This window comes from Zootoca vivipara, chromosome 2, assembly GCF_963506605.1.
Source record: "Zootoca vivipara chromosome 2, rZooViv1.1, whole genome shotgun sequence".
Lineage (NCBI taxonomy): Eukaryota > Metazoa > Chordata > Lepidosauria > Squamata > Lacertidae > Zootoca > Zootoca vivipara.
Genome location: NC_083277.1, coordinates 114,189,861 through 114,205,347, shown reverse-complemented (window position 1 = coordinate 114,205,347; position 15,487 = coordinate 114,189,861). Strand labels below are relative to the sequence as shown.

At 47.8% G+C, this 15,487-nt stretch overlaps 1 protein-coding gene and 1 long non-coding RNA gene across 6 annotated transcripts in view; one reads left to right on the top strand and one right to left on the bottom strand.

The window, feature by feature from the left end:
• ZNF385A (zinc finger protein 385A) overlaps positions 1–15,487 on the top strand; it is a 147,120-nt gene that overhangs the window by 121,259 nt on the left and 10,374 nt on the right. For all 5 annotated transcript variants that reach the window (XM_035099965.2, XM_035099949.2, XM_035099939.2 and 2 more), the window contains one exon: positions 6,528–6,875. In XM_035099965.2, the coding sequence (XP_034955856.2) occupies positions 6,528–6,875 (348 nt within the window). The remainder of the gene's footprint in view (positions 1–6,527; positions 6,876–15,487) is intronic.
• The window catches only part of LOC118076854 (uncharacterized), a 40,911-nt gene continuing 26,100 nt past the window's right edge, over positions 677–15,487 (bottom strand). The window contains exon 3 of the long non-coding RNA XR_004691571.2: positions 677–1,804. This is a non-coding gene — a long non-coding RNA (uncharacterized LOC118076854). The remainder of the gene's footprint in view (positions 1,805–15,487) is intronic.

The window sequence follows — 15,487 nt, the reverse complement described above, 5'->3', positions numbered from 1 at the left end:
AAAGGGACCCCTGACCATTAGGTCCAGTCGTGACCGACTCTGGGGTTGCACGCTCATCTCGCATTATTGGCCGAGGGAGCCGGCGTATAGCTTCCAGGTCATGTGGCCAGCATGACAAAGCCACTTCTGGCAAACCAGAGCAGCACATGGAAACGCCGTTTACCTTCCCGCTGTAGCGGTTCCTATTTATCTACTTGCATTTTGACGTGCTTTCGAACTGCTAGGTTGGCAGGAGCTGGGACCGAGCAACGGGAGCTCACCCCGTCACAGGGATTTGAACTGCTTACCTTTTGATCAGCAAGCCCTAGGCTCAGTGGTTTAACCCACAGCGCCACCTGGGTCCCTTGCCATATACTTACCATCCAGTAATAAATGCATCACTTTGGAATATGGTAGGATGGTGAAGTGTCTTTTTAAAAATTAGCTCAACTAGCTCTTCCCTGATTGAATTTTAAAAGGACCATACAAATAAGTGGAGAAGTAAATTGTCCACTTCTTGCACACTGCAGATAAAGAGCTTTATCCCTGGAGAGGTGTTTTTATAAGTGTGTGTGTATTCCATATACAACATTGGCACAAGGAGGTGAGAGAAAGCTTGCTGAAAACAAGTGGTAGCTCACTGCGCTAAAAAAGCAAAAAAAAGGCAAATTTTATTTTAGGAATTGTGGACTGAGCAGAGGTAGGTGCTTGCTTTCACTCTGCCTGTTTGAGAGCTTTTATTTATTGGTGAGCATGTTTACTTCAGGGGTGGGTAAGAAGTGCCTGCTGCAAGCAAGGCCCATGCAGTCTGTATCTCATGCACTTACCCATGCCTCCTTGGAGAAGGGCCATTGCTCAGCAGCAGAGGATGTTTTGCATGATTAAGGTCTCAGGTTCAGTCCCTGGGTAAGACCTCTGCCTGAAGCTCTGGAGAGCTGCTGCCAGTCAGTGCAGGCAATACCAAGCTGGATGGACAAATGACCTGGCCCCGTATAAGGCAACCACATTTAAGTTATCAGGTGCACAGGAAGGGGGAGGTGATGGAGTTGCAACTCCCTTTGGCAGGAATTTGTTATTTATTTCATTAAAAAGATAATAAATACGCTGTTGGCATCAGTTTTTGCCAATCAGTGGTGCCCTTCCTGAGTGAGAAATGCCACTCTGCTGAAGAGGGGGACCACTGTCACTGCTACCTTCTTCCTGTAGCCCAGGTGAGCATAGTGGGTCCTTGAGGGAGGGGGACACAGAGAGGGACTTTGCTTGGAGAACACACACATTATCTGAACTCTTTTGGGCAAGCAAGAGGCTGTTAATGCCACCCTAATCTCCCTTTAAAGTAGGTGTGAGGAACATTGCGCCCTCCAGATATTGCTGAACTACAGCTCCCATTATCCCTGCCTATTGGCCGTGCTTCCAGGGGCTGATGGGAATTGTATTTTAGCAAGATTGAGTAGGGGGGGGCAGGTGTTCCCCACAACTATTTTAAAGTCATCTAAGACAGTGACCATCGCCTCATCTTGTGGTCTGTAATGCATTGTGAAGAAGTCCTTTCTTTTGTCTTTCCTGAATCTACTGCCAATTGGTTTCATCGACCCCCAAGTTTCTGTTACTAGGAGGAGAGAGGAAGAATCCCTTCTGGGTTTCTCTGGTGGCAAAGGACCTCCTTTGTCATGCTCTGGTTTTGAGCTTTCCAGGAGCACGTGGCAGTGGCTGCTGTTGGACCAGATAGGCCTTGGGCATGATCCGAGGAGGCGAGTCATATGCTCTCAGGCGTGAAAACAGGGAGCCAATCTTCATAGCCATGTTGCTTTTTAATTACCGAGAACTAACAAGAAAAAAAGGTCCTATTAATAGATGCAAGGTCACACTTAATTTCCGTAGCCTGAATCCTCTCTTTGTGCTAGAACTTTGCGGACTCAGTGCTTAAGGACATTTAAGTGACTCATCAAAAACTCATGCAATAGTATAGTTTTTCTCTCCACCTTACTTGCCCTAGAGTTTTTGCATGCTTTGCGATATGTTCCATAGGATACAGCTTCGTAGGCCTGCCGTTGCTCCTTGCTTTCAGTTGATTATTTTTTTTTTACCAGTAGGTAATCTATTTGAGAGCAGCTGAAAATTCACCCATTCACCCTACGAATCAGGGCTGTATTAGCAAGCAAACCAGTGATTGCTCCAAATAAATGTATTTTACAAAATAGTCAGCTCCTGGATGTGACCACCACCGTTTTCTCTCAATATTTTTTGTTTTCTTTTCAGAGGGCTGGAAATTCTCATTGATCTCCTAAGTCACATTGTTTAGCCCCCCCCCCTGTCTGATTGGTTTGCTCTATGTTCACCCTGCAGCAACTGATTGAAGCAAAACCTTCTGTTTTCTGGAACAGGCGGGAATGGAACCACAGGGAGTGCTGTGAAGCTGCATGGGGAGAATGGTTGCTGAGAACAGGGATTTAAAAAGGCAAACGTCCTCAAAGATGGAGAAGAGGGTTGGGAACAATTCAGATCTCCCAAAAGTCTTATTCCCCCCCCCCAACTTTAAACTGCAAACCGCAGCTGTCAGATTTATTTGCTAGCAGTTATTTAGCTGCTTCTTTGACAGCCCCTCCTTTCGTCCCCATCCATCATCTGTTGCCCTTCTACGTGGGCTTCCTCTGCGAGAGGTCTGGAGGGCAGCAAATGAGAACGGGCCTTTTCTGCGATGACTCCCCAGTTGAGGAATGCTCTCCCCAGGGATGCTCGCCTGGCACCTTCATTACATATCTTTAAAGGTAAAGGGACCCCTGACCATTAGGTCCAGTCGTGACTGACTCTGGGGTTGCAGCGCTCATCTCGCATTATTGGCCGAGGGAGCCGGCGTACAGCTTCCAGGTCATGTGGCCAGCATGACAAAGCCACTTCTGGCGAACCAGAGCAGCACACGGAAACGCCGTTTAAATTCCTGCTGTAGCGGTACCTATTTATCTAATTGCACTTTGACGTGCTTTGGAACTGCTAGGTTGGCAGGAGATGGGACCGAGCAACGGGAGCTCACCCCATCGCAGGGATTCGAACCGCCAACCTTCTGATCAGCAAGCCCTCGGCTCTGTGGTTTAACCCACAGCGCCACCTGCGTCTTTAGGTGCATATCTTTAGGTGCCCAGCAAAAACATTCCCAGGCCTTTGGAGCATTTATAGGGGAGTTTATTGTTTTTGCTTGTTGCTATGGTACATATTGTTGTGTTTTTATATTGTAAACTGCCCTGTGATCCCTGGATGAAATTTGAATAAACAGTAATAATAATCTACCATGACTGACGAACAAAGTTCAGAGGCAAGAGGCATATAAGCTCAAATACATATTTCCTTAGAAAACACTTGCCCCAGGAGTAGATCACCTGGCGGAACAGAGCCACAGCAACAGCCTCCTTTCAGAAGCAACACTGTCACTTACTGGGGAGGAGTAAGGTGGTAGCAGGGTCAGGGCAATGATATATAATAATTTTATAATAATAATTTATTATTTATACCCCACCCATCTGGCCGGGTTCCCCCAGCCACTCTGGGCGGCTTCCAACAAAACAGAAATTCTAAAATACAGAAATCCATCAAACATTAAAAGCTTCCCTAATGATGGAGCTGATCAGGCATTCCCACCGGTGCCGGCCCCAACCTCACGACAGCCTTGGCCCTCTTCCTCCCTTTAAGCTGCAGCAACACTTCTGCCCGGAGGCTCTTGCTGCAACCCCCCCCCCCAGGCAGGCAGCTCCAGCTCCTGCCTTGGCCCATTTTTCTCTCACAGCAGCTCAGAGCTGCTTGCAATGAATAATGCATCGTTTGTTTTCTGCTGCCGGGTATACACCTTGAAACTCCTTATTTTCTCCTGCCCGCTGTACCCTTCTCTGAGTTTCTTTGCTTTGGGTTGCTTTCTTTGCTGCAGCTCTAGCGTTTCCCAGAGGTTCGGAGCCCAGCTTTGCTTCTTTCATCTGAAGAGTCAGTGATACTGACTTAGAAAGAGAAGAGGGGCTCAATGGGCACTTCTGCTGGGTCAGTCAGAGGACAGAGCCATACCTCAAGCACAAAGTCATACTCCCCATTAAATCAATCTGGACAACCTGCCAGGCACAGTGGATCCTCTCTCCATGGTCAGTCGAAAAGCTTGAGGAAGTCCCTGTTGGTGAAGGTGGCAAGGTGGATAATCTATGTTAAAAGGGGACTAATCTGAGTTAAGTGATCTTGGATGTGCATTCCGGCAGGGATCAGAGAGATTTAGCAACTGTCCACGTCTCCCTAGGGAGGCACACCACACTTGAGAATTGGTGCATTATTATTAGACAATTCCAAGACACCTCCTGACTGTTCATAATTGATTTCACTCCCAGCGTGATCAGATGAGTCCATTGTTGTGCCCTGTGGGGACTGACTGCTATAAAGCCATCTCCCTAGCTCCTGAGTGAACAAGATTCTGCATCTGTGTTTGGACATATTATGCAATTCACTCTGGAAGTTTGAGAATCTGGGGTATTTGGCGCAGGATCTGTTGTCCTGAGAAGCTTTGACCCCAAAGGACCATTGTAACAATCCTCATTGCAGGAGGAATAACTGTGTGTGTGTGTGTGATATATAAAATATATGAGCTCTGCTGTATTATATTAATAGGAAATAAGAGGGAAAAGAGAATGATCATGTTAAAGATTGCTTTTCTGGCAGAGAATAGTAGCTTTTATTTATTTCTGTTCTTTCTTCGTTAGCTTCTTTGATCTTTGAATCTACATTTGTATGATAAAACATATTTTAATTTTCAATCTTGGCAGCAGAATAGATTATGCCAAGCAAATGCATGTGCAATATATATATATTTGTGTTCTGAGGATAAAACTGAGGACTCCTGGGCATGGTATTTGCATTTTAAATAATAATAAACTAAAATATTTAGCAGGCGGTATTACAGCCTCCCTCCTCTTGCTCTCGTAAAGAGGTCTCCATAATCCAGCCCCAGAGGCAAGGTTTAATAAGCCAGGGCTCAGCTCTGGAACCTGTTTTGAATGCCAGAGCTCAGATCTGAGGCATGCCAAATATGAATGCATTGGTACTGGCACCCCCTGGTTAGGAGCAAGAGTTTCCTAGCTCTGTCTAAGATGGAATGAAATAGAGAAATATACAAGTGGGACTTCAAACAAAATGGTGAACTGTGGTTGGCTAGCTGGACCTCTGCCCTCTTCCACAATACACCATTCCTTCTTTCTTTCTCTCCCCCCCCCCCAGTTTTCCATTCCCACCCCCTCCGTCAGCCTGCGTTCCACGACCACTGGGCATGCTCAGTCCTCAAATTGACCCTCGAATTGAGCAAATTGGCCCTTTGATCTGACCCAATTTACGTACAGGGTGGCAGAGCTAGTCCTGATGCAGGGAAGGCGACGTCTACCATGCCTGCAACACAGACCTGTCCATGGTATGTGTGTCTAAGCAGGGTATAAGGCAAGGGTGGGGAACCTACAGCCTATCTTTGTGCAGGTGGTAAGGAGAGAGAAAATAAGGGGAATGGGGCTGGCATGGAGAGAAAGAGAGAGAGAGAGAGGGAGGGAGAGAGAGAGAGAGAGAGAGAGAGAGGGACACATATAGCTCTGTCAGTAGAGCTTGAGACTCTTAATCTCAGATTGTGGGTTCAAGCCCCATATTAGTCAAAAAGATTCCTGCATTTCAGGGGGTTGGACTGAATGACCCTTGTGGTCCCTTCCAACTCTTTGATTGTACGTGGCAGGGAGAGAGAGAGAATGAGGGAAAGGGGGTTGGCACCGAGAGAGAGAAAAGGATACCCAAAGTTTTGGCATGGGCTCCATCTACCAGGAGCTCCAGCCCCTATATGTTGCCAGCATGCAGCCCCCAACACTTAACCCTCAAACAAATGGGGCTTTCGGCAGCACAAAGTTCCCCCATCCCTGCTGTAACAGGGAGAGGCTCGGGGCAGGCATTCGCTGAGATAGCTGCTAACTGATTCTGCTTCTATTGTAGCTGATGAGCATTCTATACAGCGATTAAACAGACTGTTGTAATCAAGTGGTATATAAAATAAATACATAATGGCACCTAGCTTTGGCACACTGTGGTGAGGGGCAGGAATCAGAATTGTAGAGTTGGAAGGGGCCCTGAGGATTAGTTAGCCCAACTCCCTGCAATGCAGGACTGTCCCATATGGGGACCAAACCTGCAACCTTGGCATTATCAACTCCACACTCTTAACCAACTGAGCTATCCGGTGAGCCAAGTGTTCTGTGTTTACTATTAGCTATATGCTTGGCGTTTGCTCTCTGGTTAAGCTCTGGAATTGAAAATATTTTGGGGCAGAGCCCTGGTGAGCTTGAGCTGAAATTAATCACTGCTTGGCATTTCATAAATTACGGTAAGCACTGGCCATAGGTCTCTCTCCTCTCTCTCTCTCTCTCTCTCTCTCTCTCTCTCTCTCTCTCTCTCTCTGTGTGTGTGTGTGTGTGTGTGTGTGTGTATCTCTGTATCTATATCTGGCCGGTTCCTGCTCCATCCCTACTTAACTGCCTTCTCTTTTTCTCACACAGCCGAGCAACTAAATGGCATCGGGGGTTTGGTGACGGTGCCCCCCGTCCCTGCTCCCACCTCTCCAGATAAGCAGCCCTGCCTGGTGTCTCCAGCAGCAGCAGCACCCCCACCGCCCCACTCAGTCCCTTGCCCAGAACCTAGCCAGAGTTCCAAGAGCGGGCAAACAACCTGGGGGACGAAGGTGGGAGAGATCTCTACGGCGTCTGCAGCCCCAGCCACTTCAGGGGCGGCACCCAGTAGCAACGGCAACCCCAAGCCTGACGAAGAGAAGGCCAAGAAGCTGTTGTACTGCGCACTTTGCAAAGTGGCTGTCAATTCACTGTCTCAACTCGAGGCCCACAACAAAGGTAAAGAAATTGGGGGGGGGGGTCGGATTTCTCATTACCACTTCATGGTCTTGTTCATTGCTCTCTTCTCCTTTCCAAAGTGCCCTTGTGGGGAGGTGGTTTGCAGCACAGGTTTTGGGAAGTGGGTAGTACTAAACCCAGTCAATTTCCACTTGAAATTAGGGGCACACTAATTTCCACTGGGACCCAGGTGGCGCTGTGGGTTAAACCACAGAGCACAGGGCTTGCTGATCAGAAGGTCGGCGGTTCGAATCCCTGCAACGGGGTGAGCTCCCATTGCTCGGTCCCAGCTCCTGCCCACCTAGCAGTTTGAAAGCACATCAAAGTGCAAGTAGATAAATAGGGACCGCTCTGGCGGGAAGGTAAACGGTGTTTCCGTGTGCTGCTCTGATTCGCCAGAAGCAGCTTTGTCATGCTGGCCACATGACCCGGAAGCTGTCTGTGGACAAACGCCGGCTCCCTCAGCCTATAGAGTGAGATGAGCGCCGCAACCTCAGAGTCGGACACGACTGGACCTGATGGTCAGGGGCCCCTTTACCTTTAATTTCCACTTGAAATTAGACATACATAAGCTGCTTTTTCTGCTTTAGGATTGCAGACCCACCAGCCCAAAATCTCAGCAAGGATAAAAGCAACTTGGTACTGGTGGTATGAATCAGGTGAAAATCAAGGGGCAAGGGCTCCTCCTCCTCCTCCTCCTTTCCCTCTCACAGCTTCCCTGCTTTAAAGTGCTTTGCAAAGGAAGGAGGTTGGGCATCAATCATTACATGCATCAGTGTAATAACATAGTAGTTTGGAAAAACAGTTTTATGAGTTGTGTGTTCCAGCTTGTGATAACCAGAGCTGTATAGTCTGCATTTTAGAAAACAATGTCCCCGTCCCCACCCCTCACGTTGTGCACCCAGGCATTCCAAATCCTGTATCAAGAAAAAGGGGGTTCTGAAGCCCATATACGGATTTGCATAGTTTTTTCCTCCTCTTCTGCGTAATTAGTTCTAGTTTTGGAGACACGGGTAGGAGCAAGGAGCTGTGCTCATCAGTACTAGAATTTGCATTCAACCTCCCCTTTGGCTTCTCCCGAGGTGTCAATCCCCACTTGCTTTCCAGCAGAACTTCAGAGCCACTCAAAATCTCTTAGCACCAATTGAACAGCACCAAAGTGCAATGTGTAAATATTTCCTTTAGCGCCTGAAGATGGAAGCTTTTGTTTTCTTTCTTTCTACGGTAAGAAACGGTGGAGATGAAAGAAAAGTGTTCCATGGGAAGGCCCTGGACTGGCAGAGAGATTGTGAGAGGACAAGCAGATCTTTGAATGTGCAGGATAGCTGATCCATGCTCGGGGATTCATGCGCCCGTTCATGGGTTGCTGTTCCCATGTGTGCATTTGTGCTTTCAATTTTATACCTCTGAAATCTTTATCGGTGTTTCCTGTCCACACTCGTGGTCATTGCTTGATGAGATGTATTCATGCTGTGCATTGTCCCCTCCTCTCAAGTAGTACTTCCCTATAAGTTCCAGAAACCTGAGGCCCATTGTGCCTGTGCGTACAGGTATTTCTTTAGCTCTGCATGCACCTTTAGAACAATATGCAAGTTTTCTGATATACCCAAAAGAGCAGTCAAATATAATTTTAAGATATGTCTAAAAGAATAGTCTGTCTGTCTGTCTGTCTGTCTGTCTGTCTCTCTCTCTCTCTCTGTGTGTGTGTATGTGTGTGTGTGTGTGTGTGTTGCTCCAAGCATGGCAAGTATTTGAATTCACCTGCATGAAAGGCTGCCAAACGTTTCCTTTGCTCTCCTTTTCCTTTCTTACCTCCTGTACCTGAAAGGCCACATTTTGTTTTAATTTTGAATACAGTCATACCTCGGGTTACGAATGCTGCAGGTTGCACATTTTCAGGTTGCGAACTGAACCCGGAAGTACTGGAGCGGGTTACTTCCGGGTTTCGGCGCATGCGCAGAAGCACAAAATGACGTCACACGCATGTGCAGAAGCACTGGATCACGTCACATCTGTGTGCAGACGCAGCGCTTCAGGCTGCGAACGCTCCGGGTTGCGAACGTGCCTCCCACACGGATCACGTTCGCAACCTGAGGTATGACTGTACAGCTACTCCGTGCAAGAGCAGTTCTGCACAAAATGGCTGTTTAAAAAATAATAGCGAATGCGCCTTCTGCAGCAACCAGCAGGAAAGGGCAGTCTGCATCCCTTCCTTTGGGCTGATGGAAACAAAATAAAAGTAGCGGAGGTAGCACTAGATCCCCCCCCCCCCAGTGAAATGACACCACATGTGTAAAAACAACCAAAAACCAAGCCTAACCACCCGCACAATGTGCTTCAGTGCATCCACAGTTGGGTAACATGGTTTTATATTTGATTTTTTTCCTTTATCAGATTATCTGTGCATCCATAAAATCAGAATTTAGCAGGGGGAAGGTGTAGACTGCCACTTGAAGACGATATGCAAACACAGCTGCAATTCCACATTAACCTTGTGCGGATGAGCCCCAGATTGGAATAGAACAGGAAGGCGATACCTGTTCTGCCACTGTCCTAGTAAGCTGGGGGGGGGGTGTAACTTTTGCCCCTCTAGACACTGTTGAACTCCAGCTCCTATCACCTCCAGCCAGCATGGCCAATGATTAGGGGTTATGGCAATTATGAAACATAAGGAGTCTTACATCCCTGTACTAGTCGTTGCTGATCTTAAGTAGTCTCATGCACCTCTTCTACACCCTGCTTGATCTTAATAGCCATTGCCCTACTATGCCAGTAAAAATTGCGCCATTTTTCCTCCTAGCCCACCGTTCAGCAGCTGATAAAGGCACAGGAGCCCTGCCAGAAAAAAAAGTGGCAACCTTGCTGCCACTCCTTCCTCCTCTCCATAGCTGCCAAGTCTCCCGTTGAAAAATCCGGGATCAGCAGCGGCACGGCACCGGAAGTTGCTTCTACGTAGAAGCAACTTCCGGTGCTGGTGCTGCCCGGTTTCTGGTGCCCAGACATGGGCAGAGCGGCACCCAAAATCGGTTCTGCACATGTCCAGACATGCACAGAAGGAGCCTCCCTGGCAGGTAGGAAATTGGGGGATTTACGGGATTTTTTTCTATTCGGGATAACAGCGGGAAACGGATTAAAATCTGGGGGTTTCCCGCGAAAAACGGGAGACTTGGCAGCTATGCTCCTCTCTTCCCCCTGCCCCAAACTCAGCTCTTTTGTCTCCTTTCCCCATATTGCTTTGCAGCTTTGGCTTTGTCACCATGGAAACAATAGCTGGAGCCTTGGGTGCGGCTGCAGAGCCCCTGTTGGCAGCCTGTCAGGCATTCCCCACAAAAATGAGCTCACAGGCCCAGGAGCTTAAGTTTCCTGTGGAAACCCATGCTCCTTTCTCCCAACCGACTTTCCAGGTCTGGAGATTCAAGTTGAGAGCAGTGCAGCCGCTCTTGAGCAAGGCTGTGCCTTTCAGCAAGCTGTATCCTTTCTCGTCCCTTTGCATGCTTCGCCTCGGCCTCTATCTCCCTTCCACATGCATTAGCATCTAGTCAAGAGCCACGGCACTATAACCGAGAGGCCGCTGAGGAGCTTCAAAGGAAACTGGAGACGTCGGAAGGGTCCCGAGGGTCAGAACTGCAATGCCTCAGCAGCAAAGCCAAGGCCATCGTAGCAAGCAGGGTGACCCAAGACATGCTAATGCCTGAGGAAGGAAATCCAAATGGTGCTTCTCTCCCCTTCTCTGTCCTCCTAGCAATGGATCATTTCCCAACCTTTGCTGGCAGCCAGCATTTGCTGCTTATAGGCTTACTCTGCCCTACCCAGCCCTGGCAGGGGGAAAGGCAAGGCAAAGAGAAGAGCTTTGCCTTCCATTTTGGTAAAAAATATAATAGCAGAGTGTTCTGTGGTACTGAGTCATTACCTGGAAAAACTTATACTTTGCTGAGTTTGTTAGAACAGTGCTGGGCTTAACCATTGTGCCAGCTTCACTAAAGAACAAGGCTGTGGTCTGGTTGGCACCTTGTCCGTGGCATCGTATTCTGAGGCTTATCCCCCTAGTCCAGTGATTCCCAAACTTGGGTCTCTGGCTGTTTTTGGACAACAACTCCCATCATTCCTAGCTAGCAGGACCCAGTGGTCAGGGATGATGGGAGTTTTAGTCCAAAAAACAGCCAGAGACCCAAGATTGGGAGGCTCAGCCCTAGTGCCTCTCTCTGTTATAGACAGTTCCTCAGAACTGTGACAGTATGAAGGGGCTGTTTTGTTTTGCTTTGCTTTAATGATAATGATGATAATGCTTAGCACTTTATATAGCACATTTCAATTATTCAAAACCCTCACAGGCATTATCTAAGGTCCAAACCACACATTGTGGCGAAAGCCTTTTAAAGTAACGTGCTTAGAACCAGCTGTGTCTCAGGGCTGGGTGGTGGGAAGCTGCTGGACCCCCCCTCCCCCAGTTTGGATGAGGACCAGGAAGCAGGTGAGAGGGGAGCTTAACCCCTTCCCACCTGTGCTGTTTTTCAACAAAGGTCCTGCACACCTTTGGGAGCAAATAGTAGTTTGGTGGGAGAGGAGGTGGTGTTGACAGGGAAAAAAACAGCACAGAGAAAGGATGGTAGTTCCTTTGCCTATCCCAATCCCAATCCGGATCAGGGACCCCCCACCCACCCATGGCTGATTTACAAAAAAAGAAAGAGATGTGGGCAGTTCTCAGCACGCTGGTGAAAAACACTTTTAATACAACCTGTAGTTTGCCCCAAAGTAAACCTCCCACCTGCTCTATAAGTAAGTCTTGTAATTCTCTCCCACACTGTAGGGACTGGTGATAGGACTGAGGTGGAAGAAGAGTGGCTTTTATTATTATTTATTAAATTTGTATACCTCCCTATACCTGGGGGTCTCACTTAGGCCACCTCAGGAGTTAGTTGGTGGCTGAAGCAAGATTTGGGCAGCACCAGAAACTAAAGGAGGCCTCACAACAGTACTGCAAAATTGAATCTTTTATCAAGTAATCATAATCCTTATGGAACAATAAACTGCCCAATGTGTTTCGGTTGATGCTAACCTTCACATGAGTGGAGAGCCTTAATATTGAGCCCCTGAGGAAGGAAGGCTGTCATCAGCGGAAAAGCATTTGGCATTTTATTGCCGCCCAAGGACTGTGTGTTATTTGAACAAGACTCATTTCTCAGCGCATCTTCGAGGCTTTGCCTCTTCTTTTTTTGCTCCCCGAGCTGGGATTTGAACCAGGCTTTTCCTGACTTCATAGCTCATACTCTTAACTGATATGCTACAGTAGGGGATTACCGTACTTTTGCCATCGTTTCCAGAAACAGCTGTTAGGAACGTTGGAAGCTGCCTTGTATCAAGTCAGGCTCTAGCTCTGTGTTGGCGGTTCTGCAGCAGCGGCCCATGCCGTGGTGGTAGCGGTGGAATCAAGGCAGTGGCGGGATGGGGTGAAATGTGGGGAGCTTCAGGTTGGCAGCAGCAGCGGCACAGGTGTGCACATACCTGTGGGGGCCCCGGCACTAACTTTGAGCTCTCCTGACCTTGCCGCTTCCTTACCCCACCCCACCCCTGGCCTGCAAGCAGGAGCAGTGACCCCAGGAACATGCCACTGCTACTCTGACCCACCCCCACGTGAAACTATCTTCACGTTCTAGTTTCTCTTTTTTTAACCAATCATCACGCTCAGGCTCTTCAGTTCTCTTTCTTAATTTTTCTTTTAGTTCTTCCACTGTAGCTTTAATTTTTGCATAACCCATATGCCGTTTTCCCATCAAGTGATCATCTACCCTGGATTGTGCATCTCCTACGATTAAAAATGCTCCGCAGACTTCACAAACTTCCATCTGCTTTTCCTCAGCTGCAAAGCTCTCAATTGTCGAACTTGTAGATCTGAGCAACTCTCTTTCCACTTTTAACTGCTCAACAAGCTGGTGCTGCTTCTCTGGTTGGCAGAAGCTCTTAAGAACCTCTGGGCAGAGTGTTTCACATCCCCTGCCTCTTAACTAGAGATGTTGGGAATTTAATTTGGGACCTTCTGTTCCAGAGTTATGGCCACCTTGCCTTAATAAAGTGGGCTTGTGCTGCTTCTTCTACTGATGATTTGGGGGGGGGGGTGTAGGATGGGGAGAACTGAACTTTGAGATGTTTTGTGTATATGTGGCTGGTTTAGTTTTTCTCTGTCCCCGCTTCATGAACAGTGGCAGCTGGGTAGCAAGGGGTGGGGTGGGGGTGCATTCCCCAACTCTGCAGACATACCTATAAGGTATAGGTACCCCTGACCAGTTGCGGACGACTCTGGGGTTGCGACGCTCATCCCGCTCTATAGGCCCAGGGAGCCGACGTTTGTCCGCAGACAGCTTCCTTTACAGTCATGTGGCCAGCATGACTAAGCGGCTTCTGGCGAACCAGAGCAGCGCACAGAAACGCTGTTTACCTTCCCACCGGAGCGGTACCTTTTTATCTACTTGCACTTGACGTGCTTTCAAACTGCTAGGTGGGCAGGAGACATACTATACAAATGCACAAACTAATAATATTGGGTGCAGAATTCAGCATCTATTGGGCCTCAATGTAGAAAGCAGGCAAAAACCCAAGTATTTGGCCCTCGTGGCTACAGAGGCAGATTTCAGTAGGGTTTCTAGCAGACAGAGAGCAATGTTTCAGTGCCCTGTTTATTGCTTTGATCCTTGACCAGTAGAGCAGAATAAATTTTCAAATATAAGCATCTTTGTTTAATTTGTACAAATTCAGCTTTTGGGGGGCATAATTAGCGTCATCTTGGTTTAGGATTTGGATTTACTGTATTTCGTTTGCACAAAGTATGCACAATCCTAGCGTGTGGCAATGCAGCTCTTCTTGTCACATGCAACATGCACACACTCCTTTACCTTGTGTTAGAGTAGGTTATTGCTTCTCAGGTGAATTAATCCAATCATTTCTGAGCTAAACCCACACCAGAGGGGTGCCTGGCCCATGGGAAAGGATATTCCAGGACACTGAATTGTCAGTTTTTTAAAGACCACATCTAGCCCTCTTACTTAAAGCAGGGATAGGGAACTGGTGGCGCTCTAGATATTGTTGTGCTATGGCTCTCATAATCTTTGACCACTGAGTCATGCTGTCGGGGGCTAATTGGGAGTCCAAAAACATCTGAAGGGCCACAGGCTTCCCCATCCCTGTCTTTAAAAGGTGTAAGGGAAGATATAGTGCCCAGGCAATATCCCAGGCACCCCCAAACTCGGCCCTCCAGATCTTTTGGGACTACAGTTCCCACCATCCCTGACCACTGGTCCTGTTAGCTACGGATGATGGGAGTTGTAGTCCCAAAACATCTAGAGGGCCAAGTTTGGGGATGCCTGCCCACTATCCAGTGGCTCAGTAACATGGAAGCCTGCTCCTGCCAATGGGTTTTGCCTACTTAATACATGGACACTGGTACTTGTGAATATAATCTGAACAAATTTTTACATTTGTTTTATTGTAACTTCTAAGAAAATAAGTGCCTATAAACTCATTACATCTCTTGAAATGAGGTTTTATGTTGTTTTGCATTGAATTACAAAGGGCTCTCGGTGTAACTCTAGGCCCCGTCACTGCCACCAAATTTCGGGCTATAGGCCTGTCCATTTTTAGGTTTCTTGACGTCTGCTGGCTGTCAAGTTTGTTACCTCAGTGTCTTGATTTGATCCGATAGGCCTGCCCAGAGGCTCCTGGGCTCATGATGTCATGTGTTTTGTGTCAGCTGCGCACACACGACAGCTTTTAACCTATGGGCTTCCTGGGTTTCCCCTCAAAACCCTGTGCAATTGGGATAAAATTAATGTATAGCCATTTGAAAGTGACCTTGATGCCTGCCATAGCACTTGTATCCATACAGTGCCAGGTTGGAAAGCAGACCCTGGCGTCCTTGCCTCTGCCCTCCCCCTCCATGGCCATTTTCTTATGGGCAAGGGGGGGGGACAATGCTAGAGGCCATGAGTGGGGGACCTGGGCCCTCAACAGAGAAAGCCAGGTGTCAAGGAGAAGAATGTTAACTTAGCTTCGTCCTGACATGCTTGTTTTCTATGTTCAGGGAATGTTGTGCATAAGGGGATTCCACTGTTTAAATCCCTGCATGAAGTAGTGCAACTCAGTACAGGTCTATCCACCTTAGTGAGAACTTGTTCATTACCACGCTCCCTTCCATGAGGTTATAACCTAAATTTTAGGTGGCAATTGTAAAAGAACCCAGTAGGGGGAGAGGGCAGGGAGAGTTAAGCTTGCTGGGGGGAGATTTCTAATGTCCTGAGAACAAATGGAGGTTCTGTGGAGGGAGGTGTTGGGTCAATGTTTGAGAGGTCTGCTTTTTGCTCTTGTCAGTGAAGTTGCCAATTGTACTTTACTTGTGACATAAAAACAGGCAGATGATGTTAAATAAGATGATGACATATCATAACCCTTTGGCTAACCATCTCTTTGAAATAAAAACACATTCCTTTGCTTGCGGAAGGAGCTTCGAGGGAGCCTGGTGGTTTTGCTGAGGGAGCTGGTTCTGTAAAGGAGGTGCCACTGCAGAAAAGACCCTGGTCCGTGTCCCCACCGATCTTCCCACGGGGAACCATGGGATGCACAAC